The 15889-nt window shown below is 37.9% G+C and overlaps 1 protein-coding gene and 1 pseudogene across 1 annotated transcript in view; one reads left to right on the forward strand and one right to left on the reverse strand.

The window, feature by feature from the left end:
- The window catches only part of nprl2 (NPR2 like, GATOR1 complex subunit), a 15871-nt gene extending 13605 nt beyond the window's left edge, over positions 1–2266 (reverse strand). Inside the window, 2 exon segments of the mRNA NM_001045847.2 lie at positions 236–327; positions 2128–2266. Of these exon segments, the coding sequence (NP_001039312.1) occupies positions 236–327; positions 2128–2205 (170 nt within the window). The 5' untranslated portion in view covers positions 2206–2266.
- A 7158-nt stretch (positions 2267–9424) lies between these two features.
- LOC147843481 (E3 SUMO-protein ligase KIAA1586-like) lies at positions 9425–10817 on the forward strand (annotated as a pseudogene).
- The last annotated feature ends 5072 nt before the right edge of the window (positions 10818–15889 follow it).

Here is a 15889-nt window from a genome sequence, read left to right on the forward strand (position 1 = left end):
ACATATTATGTCACAAACCTTTATATTGGATGCGATTAATTTGTGCTCAGCACTATTAAAAACCCACTTTCCAAATCAAAATGTTTGGCAATGTAAGTAATTTTAAATGCACATTTTAAAGCATAGCTGAAATAATTCTGCTTGGTCTAAAACAATGGTACTAAAAACAAATGAAATTAAACAAAGAAACACTGCAACAATTAGATCAATTGTTATGATGAAGTTCTGTACGTACACTGTTATGAGTTTGTTCTGCAGTTCAGGTTTGGTAATGATGTACACCTGTACAGTATCAAAGAGTTCCCTTGAAATATACTCCTCCGGAACCTTCAATCAAAAATAGAGAAAGAAAAACAAGGTAAAATAACTTTAATATATATTTTCAAAAGATATAAGCATAAAAAAGTGTGTGTATATATATATATATATATATATATATATATATATATATATATATATATATATATATATATATATGAATGAATGAATGGTGCGTTCAAGTGTTGGAGTTAAATGTACAATGCTGTTTTAGACCCTTTTCACATGACGTTACGTGGTGTCCAGTTTGACTCCACGCTGTGTATCCTTACTTCCGCCTACACAGAACTCTCCATAGAGAATTCCCCCACTCAGCTGTGTATTTACTAACAATATATGGTAAGACGGTGATTATGGTGACTATGGTTTTCTGTTGTCTGCATTCTAGGCAAAACATCTAGCTTCCAAAAAAAATTTACTGATCAGTGAGATTTGAAAAAACTAAAAAAAATTCAACTTTAAACAGAGCGTGTTGCTTTGTGTTGCTATCTTTACTGCAGATGAAGTTGGTATGTACTTGTTAGCATTTGTCAAATAAAATGTTTAAGATGTTTACATGGGTGCTGCACATTTTTTTATGTCAACTTTATTTTTTACTACCATTACATTATATATGTGTATCTTATTTATGAACATAAAATGTCAAAAAATCAAGACTTAAACAAAAAAAACAACAACTTATTGATCATCAGGATCATTTGAGCAAGGTATGAAGAAGCGTTTCCAAGGAGCTGAAAAACTGACACTGATTGAGTCCTGATTGAGTGGTTCTACATAAGCACAATGGTATATAGCAGAGGTAGGAAACCTATATAGCCACATGTGGCTCTTTGACCAAAAACATGTGGCTCTCCAGCTGTCTCTCTTCAATAATATTTTAAAGTTAAAAAAATTCACTAGAAATTTGTTTCCTATTGAAAGTACAAGTACAATTCCATTTTTATTGTGTTTTCTACAGCAAAATGAATATGAACTCAGTTTACAATAAAATGACTTTTTAACCAATGCACATATGTGATGCTGTGATTTAATTTGAATCGTGACACCAATAAAGGGCAAGAAACTTACATTTCTATTGTAACCTCCCGTATGTAAATTCAAACAACATTCATTAGTGGCGATGGCAAAAAGAAAGAAAAAAATCAATAAATTCCTTTTGTTCATACATTGTAATGCGTTACATTTGTTTATTTTTGCGTTGTGCATGAACATAAATAAAGGTTTTGTTTATTAATAAATAAAGGTTTTGTCATATACACACCCCCAATGACTCCTTTAAAAAATACACTTGATTAAAAAAAAAATCAGAAATTTCTCTTTGCTGAAAAAAGGTTCCAGACCCCTGGTATATAGTATATAAATGCTTTATAACATAGCATCTGCCCATGACACTAGTGAAATTAAATGGACGGTTTCCGAGTTGGGGGCGTGTCAGTGAGAAATATAATGCTATATATTAAGTAAACACTTGTGGATTTTCATTGACAAAACACAATTGATACGAATTCTTGGCTTTTCGTTTTTCGATAAGCAAAGTTAACAAACCCTGCTATATTTTCTTGAAATCTATAAAAAGTAGGCATAACGCTATTTTTTGTCGACAAAAGGAACCTGAACACACCCGACGTCGTAACTTATTACGACTTGTCAATTTATAAGTATGATCACAGTAAAACGTCATGTACCTAACTTTGCTGTGATAAGCCAGTTAACTAGATAAACATTATCTTGCTGTGCGTACTGTGCTCTTTTGAAAGCCATGCAGCCAAACATACATTTGTTCCCAAATACAGGTTTCTGTGATGTTACCTGATATGTGATCTTTGGTCCTAACGTTGGATGAAATTCACTAAAAAATATACAGTCTATTCGTCTATAAGTACCCATTTCTTTTAGTAAAGTTGTCTGTTGATGTTAAACCAATACTGTTCCTCTTGTTGTAATTTTTATGGCGGTTGGCAACCAGCTTTTTTGAGAATTACCGCCACCATCTGGATTGGAGTGCGGGTCAGGAGTAATCTAACCCATATTTTCTTATTGTGATCAAAAAATAAGTAAATTATTATTTTTTTTCTTTTATATAACTACTAAATTCTGTGACTTAACCATGCGTCTTTCGGTAAGTTATAAATATAGCTAAAACAAGCATTACTGTTCTTTTTCTTGGTTCTATGGCGAGTTGCGAACCAACTTTTGAGGTGCATATGGCCACTTACTGTGATGTAGCGTGATGACACTGGATTTCTAAATTCTATTGTATAATCCACTATTCTTAATGAATCCTATAGTTACCTATATATTTTCTCCCTGAATCTAGACCATCTTTTAATAAACCTTTTAAATGTGAAATCCTGATATCCTAAGGTATGCAAATCCTCTTTATGATTTCTCTTTTTATTTTCATGCTTTGCATCTTTTCAAAACATGTTCCACTGTCTCCTTTGTTAAACATGTTGCATAAACCTGTCTCATGTTTCCTTATTGTGTATGATGCTTGATTTAAGGGCAATTCTTCAACTACGGGCATTTTTAGCCTTGTGAAGTTGAGTAAAAAGAACTTGTTCAAAAGTAATGTATTGCCTTATAAGTTTAAACAATTTGTCTAGTTTTAAGATCTGTAGGAGGAAGATAATTAGAATGAGATATGAAAATAAATTGTTAATATTAAAAATTTTTCCATTATTAAATGAACAAATGTAATTTCCACCACATCCTAATATAGGCTACAGCTTTTATTTCAAAATGAAATAAATTATGGCGGTCAAACATTGTCTAAGATCATTTTTGTTTCTAGTTTAACCAATCTTTCCACAATGTACAATAATTTTATACATTTGTCAATGAAATAAATTAGTCCATTAGGACCAAATGCTGAATTGTAGCCAAGATTTGTCACACTCTAAAATATTATTTGGTTAAAAGCTTATTACAAAATAAATGAACTGAATTTGCATATTAAATAAAGCATGAACTCATAACTTGTAAATAAATTTTTAATGTGTCATAATAATTTTTTAAGTAATTTTTAAAAATGTGTGTGGTGATGAAAATGACAGGGTGTGATGGAAATGACAGGGTGTGGTGGAAATGACCACGAAACAGTGCTAATGTAGAGAAACATTAGATATTTATTAGAAAAAAAATAATAAACTCTTTAATTCACGCTTATTAAACACAATCTACCAATTTACCAAGCATAACCACACATTTCATTTTTTGCATGTGTAAAGCTGAGATTGATCTAAAAAACTGAATTGTCTAACAGTAACAGTGTATATTGTGAAGAACTGATTATTATTTAAATATTATATGAATTTTGAGTGGCACAATGAAACTGAAAGGCCTGAGAGCACAATAATTCATTAGAGGGACGGCATGGTGGCGCAGTGGGTAGCACTTTGCATGTTCTCCCTGTGTTGGCGTGGGTTTACTCCAAGTGCTCCGGTTTCCCACACAGTCCAAACACATGCACTATAGGTGAATTGGGTAAGCTAAATCGTCCGTAGTCTATGTGTATGAATGAGAGTGTATGAGTGTTTCCCAGTGATGGGTTGCAGATGGAAGGACATCTGCTGCGTAAAAAATATGCTGGATAAGTTGGTGGTTCATTCTGCTGTGGCGAACCCAGATGAATAAAGAGACTAAACTGAAAAGAAAATGAACAAATTAATAATTTATTAGTATGGTGTCAGACCTCCTTTTGCGGATGATATACCATCAGTTCATCTCGGGAATGATAAATACAAGTCCTGCACAGTGGCCTGAGGGATTTTGAGCCATTCTTCTCGCAGAATAGTGTTTAGGTCACCACGAGATGCTCATTCCCAGTTCACTCATTCCCCTAAAAAACCTCAAAGTGCTCAACATCATTTAGTTCTGGTGACTGTGCAAGCCATGGGAGATGACTTCACTGCCATGTTCATCAAACCACTATGTCACCAGTCTTGCTGTGTGTATTGCTGCATTATTATGCTGATACAGGCCCCCGCGTTCAGGATACAATGTTTGAACCATTGGGTGCACATGGTCCTTCAGAATGTGTTGGTAGTTCTTGGCAGTGATGCTAAATTTAGCACCCGTATTGGGCCTAGGCAATGCCATAATATTGCAGCCCAAATCATCACTGATCCCCCCAGTTCTGGGTTGAACACTTTCTTGGGGGCTGGATGTGGTTCTTCACCAATTTTAGTAAAACTGTGTTAATACTCTGCTAATTAAATCTTTACACTCTAATCTTACTGGTGAAATGAAGATGAATGAAGACTCATGAAGGTCACCAGCTTCTCAAATTTAGCCATGAAACCGCCAACACTAAATTGGCCACTGATTTAGTTTTATTGTCTAACCCTTAAACTTTAGCAATCCATAGTAATTGTGTTTTGAAACCATAAATGTAATTTCCACCACATGCTGTCTTTTCCAGAGAGTTACCCTTAAATGTGCATGTCCTGTACCTAAATGTTAATATAATTTGTTCCCTTGAACTAAGATTATGAGTTATTTTGCTTTTCTATATTGTTTTTTGAGTAAATAAAAAAATTTAAAAAAATAAAAAAACAACCTTATCCTGCCGACTTTGCCAGAATGTGGCGGGATTGACTCTAGTGGAGGCTGTACAATTTTATTATAGTAGTTATGCACCTTTTTCTTAGATGGAGATGGGTGAGCAACCAGAAATTACCCCCAAGCTAATTAGTTTGATAAAACAACCTACTAAGCCTGTAACGAAACTTGAAATAATGTGTTACTTTATTGTTTATAATTTATAATTTGTTTTGTTATTTTGTTGTATTTTGTATACGGTTTGATTTGTTGAATGAATTAAGTTGTTTGGGGACCTTAATTATGACATCAAAATTGAGGAGCCTACCGGATATATATCGCGTGTAGTAATGAATGAAAAGCAAAGCACACTAAGCAAGGAACACTAGGTGAAACACTGTAACAAAGGCACAGGTATATGGCTGCTTCACGAATTCCCCGTACATGTGTTTTAGCTCCTGGTTTAACGGAAAATAAGGTAATTTTGTTTATTTGTTTGAGATTAATGTTTGATTGTTGATGTTGGCTTAGTGTTTTAATTTTCCGGATTCATTTGTGTTTGTTGTGTGTTTATTTTCTCTCCTCTTACGGTGGTTCATGATGAAATGATACATATTAATTCTATGGAGTGTGACCAATAAATGAATCATGAACAATCAGTGAAACCCTTAATCATTTTTTAACCAGGATGCAACAACAACACCTGGGATACAAAGCTAGCAATTGAAATATCAAAAGGTCACACAGTTTTGCCTCTTTTAATGTTTAAAGGGGTGGTCCAGAATGTAATTTTAAGGCTTGGTTGTGTTTATAGGATGCAAAGCAATGTGTGCTCATGTTTCACTTGAAGGAAATCATGTTATTTTTTCATAAATCACACTTTAATTATCTACTTCTACTCAGCTAACATGAAAATGACTGATACATTTCCTAGTTCCTCTGAAAGGCCTGCCCTCAAGTGACTCTGATTGGTCTTCGTCATAATGTGCTGCGATTTGCGGAACCTCCTGTCTGCTCTCTAAAATAAAATCTGACATGTGTCTGTAACGAGTAAAAATGGAGTGCGGCTCCTTTAAGAGAGATCGTCTTTGTGTGTGCCTATGTGTGTGTGTGTGAATGTGTGAACTTTCTGTAACAAGCGCATGTGTGCGGGACTTTCTTTTTCTTTTTCTCTGATGCTCAGATTAAGTTATTTTCTGTAATATATCGTGAAAGAAGAATAAAGCACAAGATGTGGGATGCGACCTGTGTGAGGCTTGATTTGTTTTTCTGCTGCTACACGAGTTAGGTTAGCTATCCTGTATTTTTTTAACTCCACGCATTACACAACGTCTTCCACATATATCCGGAATATGCAGGTGTAAGTAATATGAATTATCCACATATCTTTTGCGACTTCATTATCTGAAATGTAAAACGCATGGAAAAGCTGCCTAAAGACAATCAATGCAAAGTCGCACACACACATAGAGAGATGCTGCACGTGTTGATGAAGTGTGTGTGTGGGTGTTTATAGCAGTTTGACTGATAAATATGAATTTGTAGCTAAACTGTTTGCGGTGCAAAACAGCATTTTTCCATGGTTTACATGGTTACTACAGCATACCGTTAACGCTAGACACTGTACATGTCATGATCAATTTTAACAAACAAAATCACTTACAGGTCGTACTTCACAGCTTCTGCTTTGAGGAGATTTTAACCAAATCCAGCACTGAACTAGGAGAGATTCTGGAGCTGTGTTTTGTCAAATCATACTTGCTATGTATTTTATAATTCTCTGGAACATAATTAATATTGAACTGTGAGCACTTCTGTCTTTGTGTCGTGTCCTTTGGACGCCCAAATGCAAAAACGGACGAAGCTCTGTGGAAACAGCAGCGTTTGGATGCATTTTAGCTCTATCTCTGCTTTAACGTTACAGCGTCTCTGGCCACGGTCCTTAGCTGCGCTGTGTTTGTGCACGGTAAAAGAACCTTTGTGATCTCACAAGGGCCGAAAGCATTATTTGTAGTTCCCAAAATTTGTTCATTGTAGGCTTTGCAAAGCTAACTCTGTAAAAACCAAGGTCTCCCTTTGCATTGAACTTTGAGCTTTTTACATTCAGAAATGTTGTTTATGTTCACACAGCTACATTACACATCCACTGAAGTTTAAAATATGATATCGTAGTGGACCACCCTTTTAAGGAGGAGGCAGAAAACACGAAAAGGTTATTCACAATAATTATTTGAAAAAAAGACACTAAAAAGCACTAAAAAAGGTCCTGATGGCCAGTCACCTCTAGAAGGCTTACTCACAAAAGGCACTGAAAGTTCATTCAATCATTTTCTTGTCGGCTTAGTCCCTTTATTAATCCGGGGTCGCCACAGCAGAATGAACCGCCAACTTATCCAGCAAGTTTTTCCAAGCCGCAACCCATTGCTGGAAAACATCCAAACACACATTCACACACACACACACACACTCATACACTACGGACAATTTAGCCTACCCGATTCACCTGTACCGCATGTCTTTGGACTGTGGGGGAAACCGGAGCACCCAGGAGGAAACCTACGCAAAGGCAGGGAGAACATTCAAACTCCACACAGAAACACCAACTGAGCCAAGGTTCCAGCAACCTTCTTGCTGTAAAGCTGCGTTCAAACCAGAAGCGGCACGCACATGTTAAGTCAATGCAAAGACGCGAATAGACATTCTGCGGCGCGATACGCGCGAATAACGCAAATTGCGCGGGCGAATTGAGCATTTTAAATGTTTGACGCACTTAACGAGCGTTTCGCGCGAATCTCTCAATTTCGAAAATCTGAACTTCATCGTACATTCACGTCGTGTTAACCAATCAGAGGCTTGCTCTTGTGGGGGCGTGATCTTGGTGTTCCGAGGGAAATCCTCAAGCCTTCACCGACAACAGTTCATCAAACTCGGCTTGGCTCAGTCAGAAGCATCGCTGAAAGCCTCCGTCATCCAGGTTAAGTTTCTGGAGGAGTTTATGAGCTCACAGAGCTGGATGCACCTCTGAAAGAATGTAGTGGACTCAGACACGACCCTAAACGTATCAACGCTGTTTTTCAGTCTTCATAAAGCACATAAACACTGTTATTTTCTTAGCTATTTAGCTATGAAGCTAGAGTCTTCGGGCAGACAGAAGCCATGCCCATCACGCCAATCCGCGTCTGTTCTGATGTGAATTTGACACGCGAATGAAGCTGGGGTTGACGCGCGTATGAAGCGAGTAAACTCAAATGTTCATGTGGCTATTTACGCGCAAATAGCGCGATTTATCCGCGCATTCCGCGTCTGATGTGAACACAGCATAAGGCTACCTACCTACTGCGCCACTGCCTCGCCTTAGAAGCATCTCTAGGAAATGAGCATTAGGCACTGTTGGGACATGAACCCAGATCTCCTGTTTACAAGGCAGGCACTTCGACCAACTAAGCCACAGTGCCACTGCACTGAAAGTTGTTAATATTCAATTGACACATACACAAAATACTCAATGTCATACTCTCAAATCAGTCAAAACAAAAAAAAGAGAAAATGTTATAACAAATTGTGACATTAACCAACAGGACTGGGGTTACCCACAGGAGTGATCACCCGTGAAAGTTATCAATTATAAACTTTCACACCACAGTACAGGATAGAAAAGTACTATTCGAAATGCACATAAGGCACAGGCGCTGCACCACATTCTGCTTTACCTCCATACCTGGCAAAACCCCTGTATAATGAAAACCATAGATGCCAGTGACCTGTCTGCTGTCCTGGTGGTCTGCGAGAAGCACGTGCATGGTGCGAACTACAGGGAGCTCTACTCCCCTATTTAAGACTTGAGCTCCCCTCAAAATGTGATTTGTAAAATTTTGGGGGTCTCTAAAATTATTGACAATCTGCTGTCTTTGAGGTGTGGTTTTTGTTGTGGTAATTATCATATATTATTATGAGTAAAATTGCTTACAAAAATGCTATAAAATAATCATTCATGCATGAGTATGACTGCGATGAAGGCAATAAAGATAACGACATGCCATTCATGTCATGAGCATCAGGGAGTGGGGGTGTTGTGGTGCAAGTTACACTCATGTTTGTTAACCTTAACTCAATTCATAGAAAAAATATTAATGTTGGAGGCCTGATATGAGTGTAAAGTTCCTAAAACCAATTCTGCAGTTAGCAACATACAGCATAATTTAGCCACCATGCCAAAAAGAAAAAGGCATTTTAATTAATTTTGGTTTTACTAAGAAATTGTGTAGTGATGTTGATGTTAATAGCACAACAGATTCACCAAGCCTTGCTAGCATACCTGAAAAAGCTGAAAAAATTAAGTCCTGTCTGGCTGAAGATGTGGTGGTGACAGCTCGTCAGAGGCCGATCACAATGGTAACCCTTTTTGCTCCTCTCTATCGTTAAACTGGAACGGCCAACAGTGAAGAGACTGGAAAAGCTGATATACATGGCTTTTTGTTAAGGATGGACACTTTGGGTGTATCGTTTTTAGAGATGCAAATAATCCTTCTTCTTTGTGAAAATGCACCTGGAACAGAGTGGATTAATGGAGAAGTAAGCACCACTGCTCAGATTAAGTTACGGAAAAATATATATAAAAACATGGACAGCATTGCACACAATAGGGCAACTAAATTGACATTGACAAAGCAAAAGGCGATTCTGCCAAACAAAGTTGTTGAACTAAATTCCAAATTAATGGAAAAGACTGCAATATCATTTAGGTCCGCCTATATGGTGGCTAAGGAAAGAATTTCTTACAGAAAGCTCACCCCTTTAATGAAGCTTCAGGAGCTTAATGGTGCAAAGGTGGGAACTGTGCATAAATTAGATCACTCCTGCGCTGAGATTAGATTTCATATTGCACATCAAATGTGGAAGAAGTTTGTTTCCAAGCTCAAATCAAAATTTAGCATCAGCATAGACAAAAGCACTATACAAGGTTGTTCCTATCTCATCGTATATGTGAGATGTGATGGAGTGGCAAAGGAAGTAGAGCTGACGCAGGGCACAGATACTGAGTCAATTCACAACAGCTTAAAACAGTGTCTTCGTACAGTGGGATTAGATGATGAGTTTTTGGGGAAACACCTCATTAGCACTGCAACAGATGGGGCTGCAGTTCTCAATGGTAAAACCAAAGCATCAGAGTCATTGCAAAGCTCAAGCGTGACTTTTCAAACATCCAATACATATCCATCATCTTGAATTGGTTGTCCAGGATTCTTTGAACGTGGTTGCTGGATGCAATCATTTCGAGTTTTTTAATGCCAAGCTGTATTCTCTGTACCACCAGTGTGCAAAAATATCAGATCGCTAAATGAAGCAGAGGCAGATCTAAATATGCAGATTTTGAGAATCAGACAGATATTTACAATCAGATGGGTGGCGAGTAGTTTTAATACTGTAAAGAAAGCTAAGGGGAAATCCGAACTGAAGGATGAACAGTGCATGTCACTGGGGCTTTTTAAAGATGTTCAACTTGTTGCGGGCATAGGCAAGATTAATTGTCAACAACTTTATCAATCTGTGATCGACAATCTCACAAGGCAAATGCCAGAATCAGACCTTTTAAAATTGCTAAAACCCCTGGACAAGTGCTTTTGGCCACAGGACCGTAATTCTTTGATTCTGTATCGTATTAAGTACGTGCATTTGATAAAATGTTTGGAGAACAAGCCAGAGAGGAAGTCGAGGAGTTTCGCGACTGGAAATTACAAGGCAAAGCACCAGACAGAAATCTGGAAAGGATTTTTATAGTGAGTAAAACATACCTTCCTACTTCAGCTGAGTGTGAGAGGGGATTTTCTGCCATCAATGATACTGACAGCAAGATTCACAATAGGTTGCGTAAAAACAGTCTCTCATCACTTCTTTTTCTGGACATTAATGGACCACCAATGGAGAGTTTCAACCCAAACCCTTTTATCACATATTAGATTAAGGCAGGTCATCGGCCATCCACTTCTTGGATTTCTGCAAAGGAAGCTGACCCCAGGTCTCTTAGGTCAATTCTTTGTTAAGGTAAGGCATGTTATTCATAATTATGTTGTGGCTTCATTGTTATGGGCCTGCGTGACTTGTGATGTTTTAATTTGTGAGTAACTTTAAATACTTAAAATGTCTTATTTATAGATATTTTGTTGGTGGCTGTTTGTTGTTTTGCCTTAGTTTATAATAGGGATGCTAGACAGGCCTACACTGACTTCAGAGCTGCATCTTACACAAACTTCTAAATCAAACAGTGTGGCTTTATAATAACGAGCAGCTTCCCTGAAATTGGAGCATCAATTGGGGCTGAAATGTCCTTTCAAGTATTGGTCCTGCAGCATTCAATGGGCAGTGGTCATAAAGGACTGTAACCCGGGGTATGACACTTACAACAGAGTTCGGATCAACATGCAGGTTTATTAGGGATGTCAGGCAAGCAATGGTCAACACGGGTGCAAACAGATGTGTGAAGGCAATCCAGAATCATAGTACAATAACAGGCGAGAGGTGGGAAGGCAGGCAGCAGACAGGGGCAAAAAGACAAACTAGGTGAGGGTCAAAAACACAGAAAAACATGACAAGTTACAACGCGTTGTAATGTCACTTGAAGTAAACAAGACTCGGCCATAGGAGTGAGTGTGTGTACTGCTTAAAAAGCATGTGTAATCACTCCTTGACAATCCTCCAGTGGTGCGTGTGTAATCAGTCAGAATACAGAAAATGTGTGTGTAAGCGGCATGCATGTATGTAGATGTATTCTTAAAATGGCAGATTTGTAGTCCGTAAGCTATTGTGCGAGTATTCCAGCGATCTATTGAGTTCAGATCGCTGGTGATCATGACAAGGACAAAGACTTTTGTCTCGAGTTGTCCTCAAACAGCTTACAGGTAAAATGAGACCACAGCTTCTACACACAGATTTTTGTCACCCAATCAAATTACTGCAGTCTTGTTGTCTTGTCTCAAAAGGATTTCAATGTGGTGCACGTCTGAGGACTTCTGGGAACCTTGTCTACAAAAAGCACAAGAGTTCAAAAAAGTGTGCCTCCCAGAACTTGAGGAAAAATACTACTCAAAGAACAAAGAAACCTGTTTAAAAAAGAGCATTAGCAAGAAGTTAGTGTTAATTAAAGAGTTGAATTTAGGCTTACTCAGTAAAGAGTTTATTTTTAAAGTGTTTTACCTTTTACTTGAATTAAGCATTTCAAAAAAAATTCTTAATCACACAAATGTAAATGTTACAATTTCCAGAGAGTTTATTTTGGTTAATGCTTTACTTGACCTAAAGAGATTTAGCCTACTACTTGTTACTTGAAATTCTGTTTCAAAATAGTTCAACAGAAAAAGCACAAGACATTAAACATTGCATTTTGCAGTTTCCTTTCTTGAAATAATTTTAATTATCAAATGGCCATCTGTTTACATCCGAGTTAAATGTACAAATAGTACACAATGTTCATTTTAAGGGGCCAAAATAATTTCAATGCTTTTTTCAATTTTCTTTAAAGTACAGTATACCAGGGCTTTTATGAAGGAGCACACACACACACACACACACACAAAATATAATAACGTTAAATCTCAGGAGGGTACCACACATCTATAGTTAAAAAAAATTAGCTAAAGGTGGCTAATAATATCGACCATAACATTATTTTTAAGTTGACTATATTTATATTAGCTGAAATAAAACAAATGAGACTTTCTCCAGGAGAAAAAATATTGTAGGAAAAACATAATTTTAGTGGTGAATAGTTTTGACAACTACATGTGCACGACTGGGGTGGAGTGACAGATACAACAGAAGGTAAGATCCAATATGCAGGTTTATTCAGCGTCAGGCAAGCAGTGGTCAAATCAGGTACAAACGGGTATGTGCAGGCAGTCCAGAATCGTAGTCGGTATAAACAGGCAACAGGTCACAAGGCAGGCGGCTAAACAGGAGAACAGGAAATACAGGGCTAAGGTCTAACACGGAGAAAACAAGACAGGGAAACGCGTTGTAATGTCACAATAAGTAAACAAGACTCAGCAAACTGGAAGGGTTCATGAGTGGCTTATAAGTGGTGTGATAACAGTCTCTGACAAGGTGCAGCTGGTGAGTGTAATCAAGCTAGATGTGTGAGCATAGGTGTCTGGGAGCAGTGCATGTATGAAAATGTAGTCCTGGGAAATGCGAAAGTGTAGTCCTGAAGTTCGTGTGAGAACCAGCGATCTCTGGAAAGCGATCGCTGCTTGTGTGACAACAACAAACATTGAAGATGCTGTAGGTGATCTGGGAGGAATTCCAGAAAGCAGATTATGTGACATACCCGGGTAAGTTTGAGAGTAAGTAAGTAGAAAACCTCAGCTTTGGTTCCAAAGTGGGAGGTAACTTCTGGGGTATGTTAAGTAGCAGTAGCAACTTACTCTCTGAAGATGAGAGTAAGTTATGTTCCAGAGTTTGTCTGTTTCAGAGAGTTTACTGAGCATTGCGGGCTCTTTTGATGAGAATATTTATGGACATAGAAGCACAGATAAACAAGTTTTTTCGTTGTGAGAGGGTTATAAGTGCATAGTTCTTTTTATAACCAAATGTATATTTAAATTAACGTTGTCGTTTTTTAGAAGAACCGTAATGTATTTAACAAACCTTTTGAAATCAAACGTGACAAACTGCAGGTCTGCGCTTACCATAGAAACATTCAGTGCAGCTCTGTATTCGTGTCAGGGCATCTGTACAGTAGCCTATGACTGGCACACAGGGCCGGCCCGTGGCATAGGCAGTATAGGCAAATGCTAAGGGCGCTGTACATCCAGAGGGCGCCAGAAATGAGATTCAGTGATGGACTGCAATAACTCAAAAACCTCTTACCCTAAAAAGATCTAAAGTGTGTTTCCTTCAAAAAGACAACGCTGGTTTTGTTTCACAGCTATCTTTTTCTTTTTTTTTCGCTCGATATTACGAGCACTGCTCTGATTAAGCCCTCGCCAATATGCGTTTAGCCGGGAGAGCTCGCGCATAGAGGAGCTCTTAAGGGACCGTCGGAAAAAGTGCTTCTTTTTTTCGTTTCTTTTTTTTGGCTCCGTCCTGCGTGTTTTATTTTAAACACAACAAATTTTCTCTTAAAGGTTCAGGACACCCTTGAGAACTTTTTTTTTATATTAACAGATGTGTGTGTGTTGAGTTAAGACAATGTTAGCACCTGTCAGCTTTAATTGTGGGGAAAACTGGATAATTTTGAGCTTTGGTCAGCTAATTTCAGCTTCCGGGTTTAAAATTATTTTGGGGCGGGACCAAAATCGACGACGTAGCGCAGTATTGCAAGTGCAATGATGACGCGTCGGTTTCTGATTATTATTCATAGCGGAGTTTTCTTATCCAATGAGAAGAGCAGGCTGTTTAATTATTCATGAGAGCACGTGCTTTCCGAAGGCAAGACACAAGACAGACCTGCCAGTTTCAAGCAAGCTTTGAGACACAGAGTCACGGACCCACGGCACGCAGTAGCCGTTCATGAAGGCTCGTATGTGTTTGTTTCCATGATCCACGGGGTTTGTTGTATGTTTTTCCCCTGCGATCTTGTCAGGGCCGATCATACAGCAAAGCTGTGTGTGTGCTGCAAGCATTTTTGTCGGGAGAGCAGTACGAGAATTGAAGAATGGCGGCAGTTGACTTTTATCAGGAGTTCGTTCACATTCAGACACGTGCTACTGTGTTTGCCTAAATCCTCCAGATTACCAGCAGGGCTAATGGTTAAAATAGGCAGATCAGGAGAACTGCTGCACTGAGTCTGCATTCAGATCTATAATAGATAGAGGGATCGAGGGAGAATCCTCATTTATAGTGTTTACATGAACACACTTATCTTTATAATGATATAAATTATGGTTATGTGTATATGAAATTACGAATAACAAATGTTGCTGGGCATTAAATTGCTGTTTATTTCTTTGCATTTTAACTTTGTGAACTATAAACTCATGCGTCTCCTCACAGTTTGTGTCTCATTTTGTGAGCTAACTGTCAACAGCAGTTGTTCTCTCCCCTGCTGGCCACGCCCACTCCTGCCCGATGTTCGCGGAGCTCCACGCCCATTAATCATGCATCTTTTGAAAAAATTCTGAAGTAGACTTTAACCGAAAGTGGGGGGTGTCATGGCCCTTTAAATGAGCAAAAACAGTTACTAAAGTAGTCGAATGCTTCATTATAGATCTGTGCATTCTTACATTAACACCTCTGTTATCAGACAAAACACAATGAGAGATTCATTTGCTGCTCTTCACTAAATAACTATAGTAACTTTATTCAATATGCAAATACAATAAAAAGTTAAATAGATTTTATAGCTTTATTTTATTTCTGTCTAGGCCATTGATTTTAATAGGCTAAACCTTTTATTTTATTGTCAATATTTTCTAATGTTCGCTATGTATTCTATCATTTGAAGCTATTTGTTTTCCCATATTTTTTACATTTTAAACAAAGTTGATGTGACAGGGCGCCATCTGAAATCTTGCCTAGGGTGCCAAATTGGTTAGGGCCGAGCCTGCTGGCACAGAACTGTTTTATACACTTTTGTACAGTTCCTTGGTCATAAACCAATGTGTATCACTACACAGATGATTCAGAGCACTGCAATAACATAGTGGTCAGTGCGCCATTAAAGAACGATGGTATGCACAGCGGGGCGAGTTCGAATCTCGCATAGAGATTTCTTGTTTTTGTCTTTCTGCACCCCTCACATTTTTTGTAGCTTATATGATATTATAAGAAGTGGCACCTTTGTCTTTTGTAGGAAAATGCATTAATATTTTAAGATGTAGGATGTTGTTCATATGTATACATCTATTCACGCACACACACAATTGATACATTTTTTAATATATAGTTTTTTTCAGGGTTTCCAAATGCTATTGTGTGCATTAATTGCACCTGATTTTAAAGCTCCATCAGTCACTGAAGGACACTGATAATATTTAATCTGTCCATGGTCTAAATGTGCTGGTACAACTTAATTTACCGCCCTTAATCCTTTGGT

The sequence above is a fragment of the Danio rerio genome, chromosome 6 (genome assembly GCF_052040795.2).
Source record: "Danio rerio strain M-AB ecotype USA chromosome 6, GRCz13ab, whole genome shotgun sequence".
Classification (NCBI taxonomy): Eukaryota; Metazoa; Chordata; class Actinopteri; order Cypriniformes; family Danionidae; genus Danio; species Danio rerio.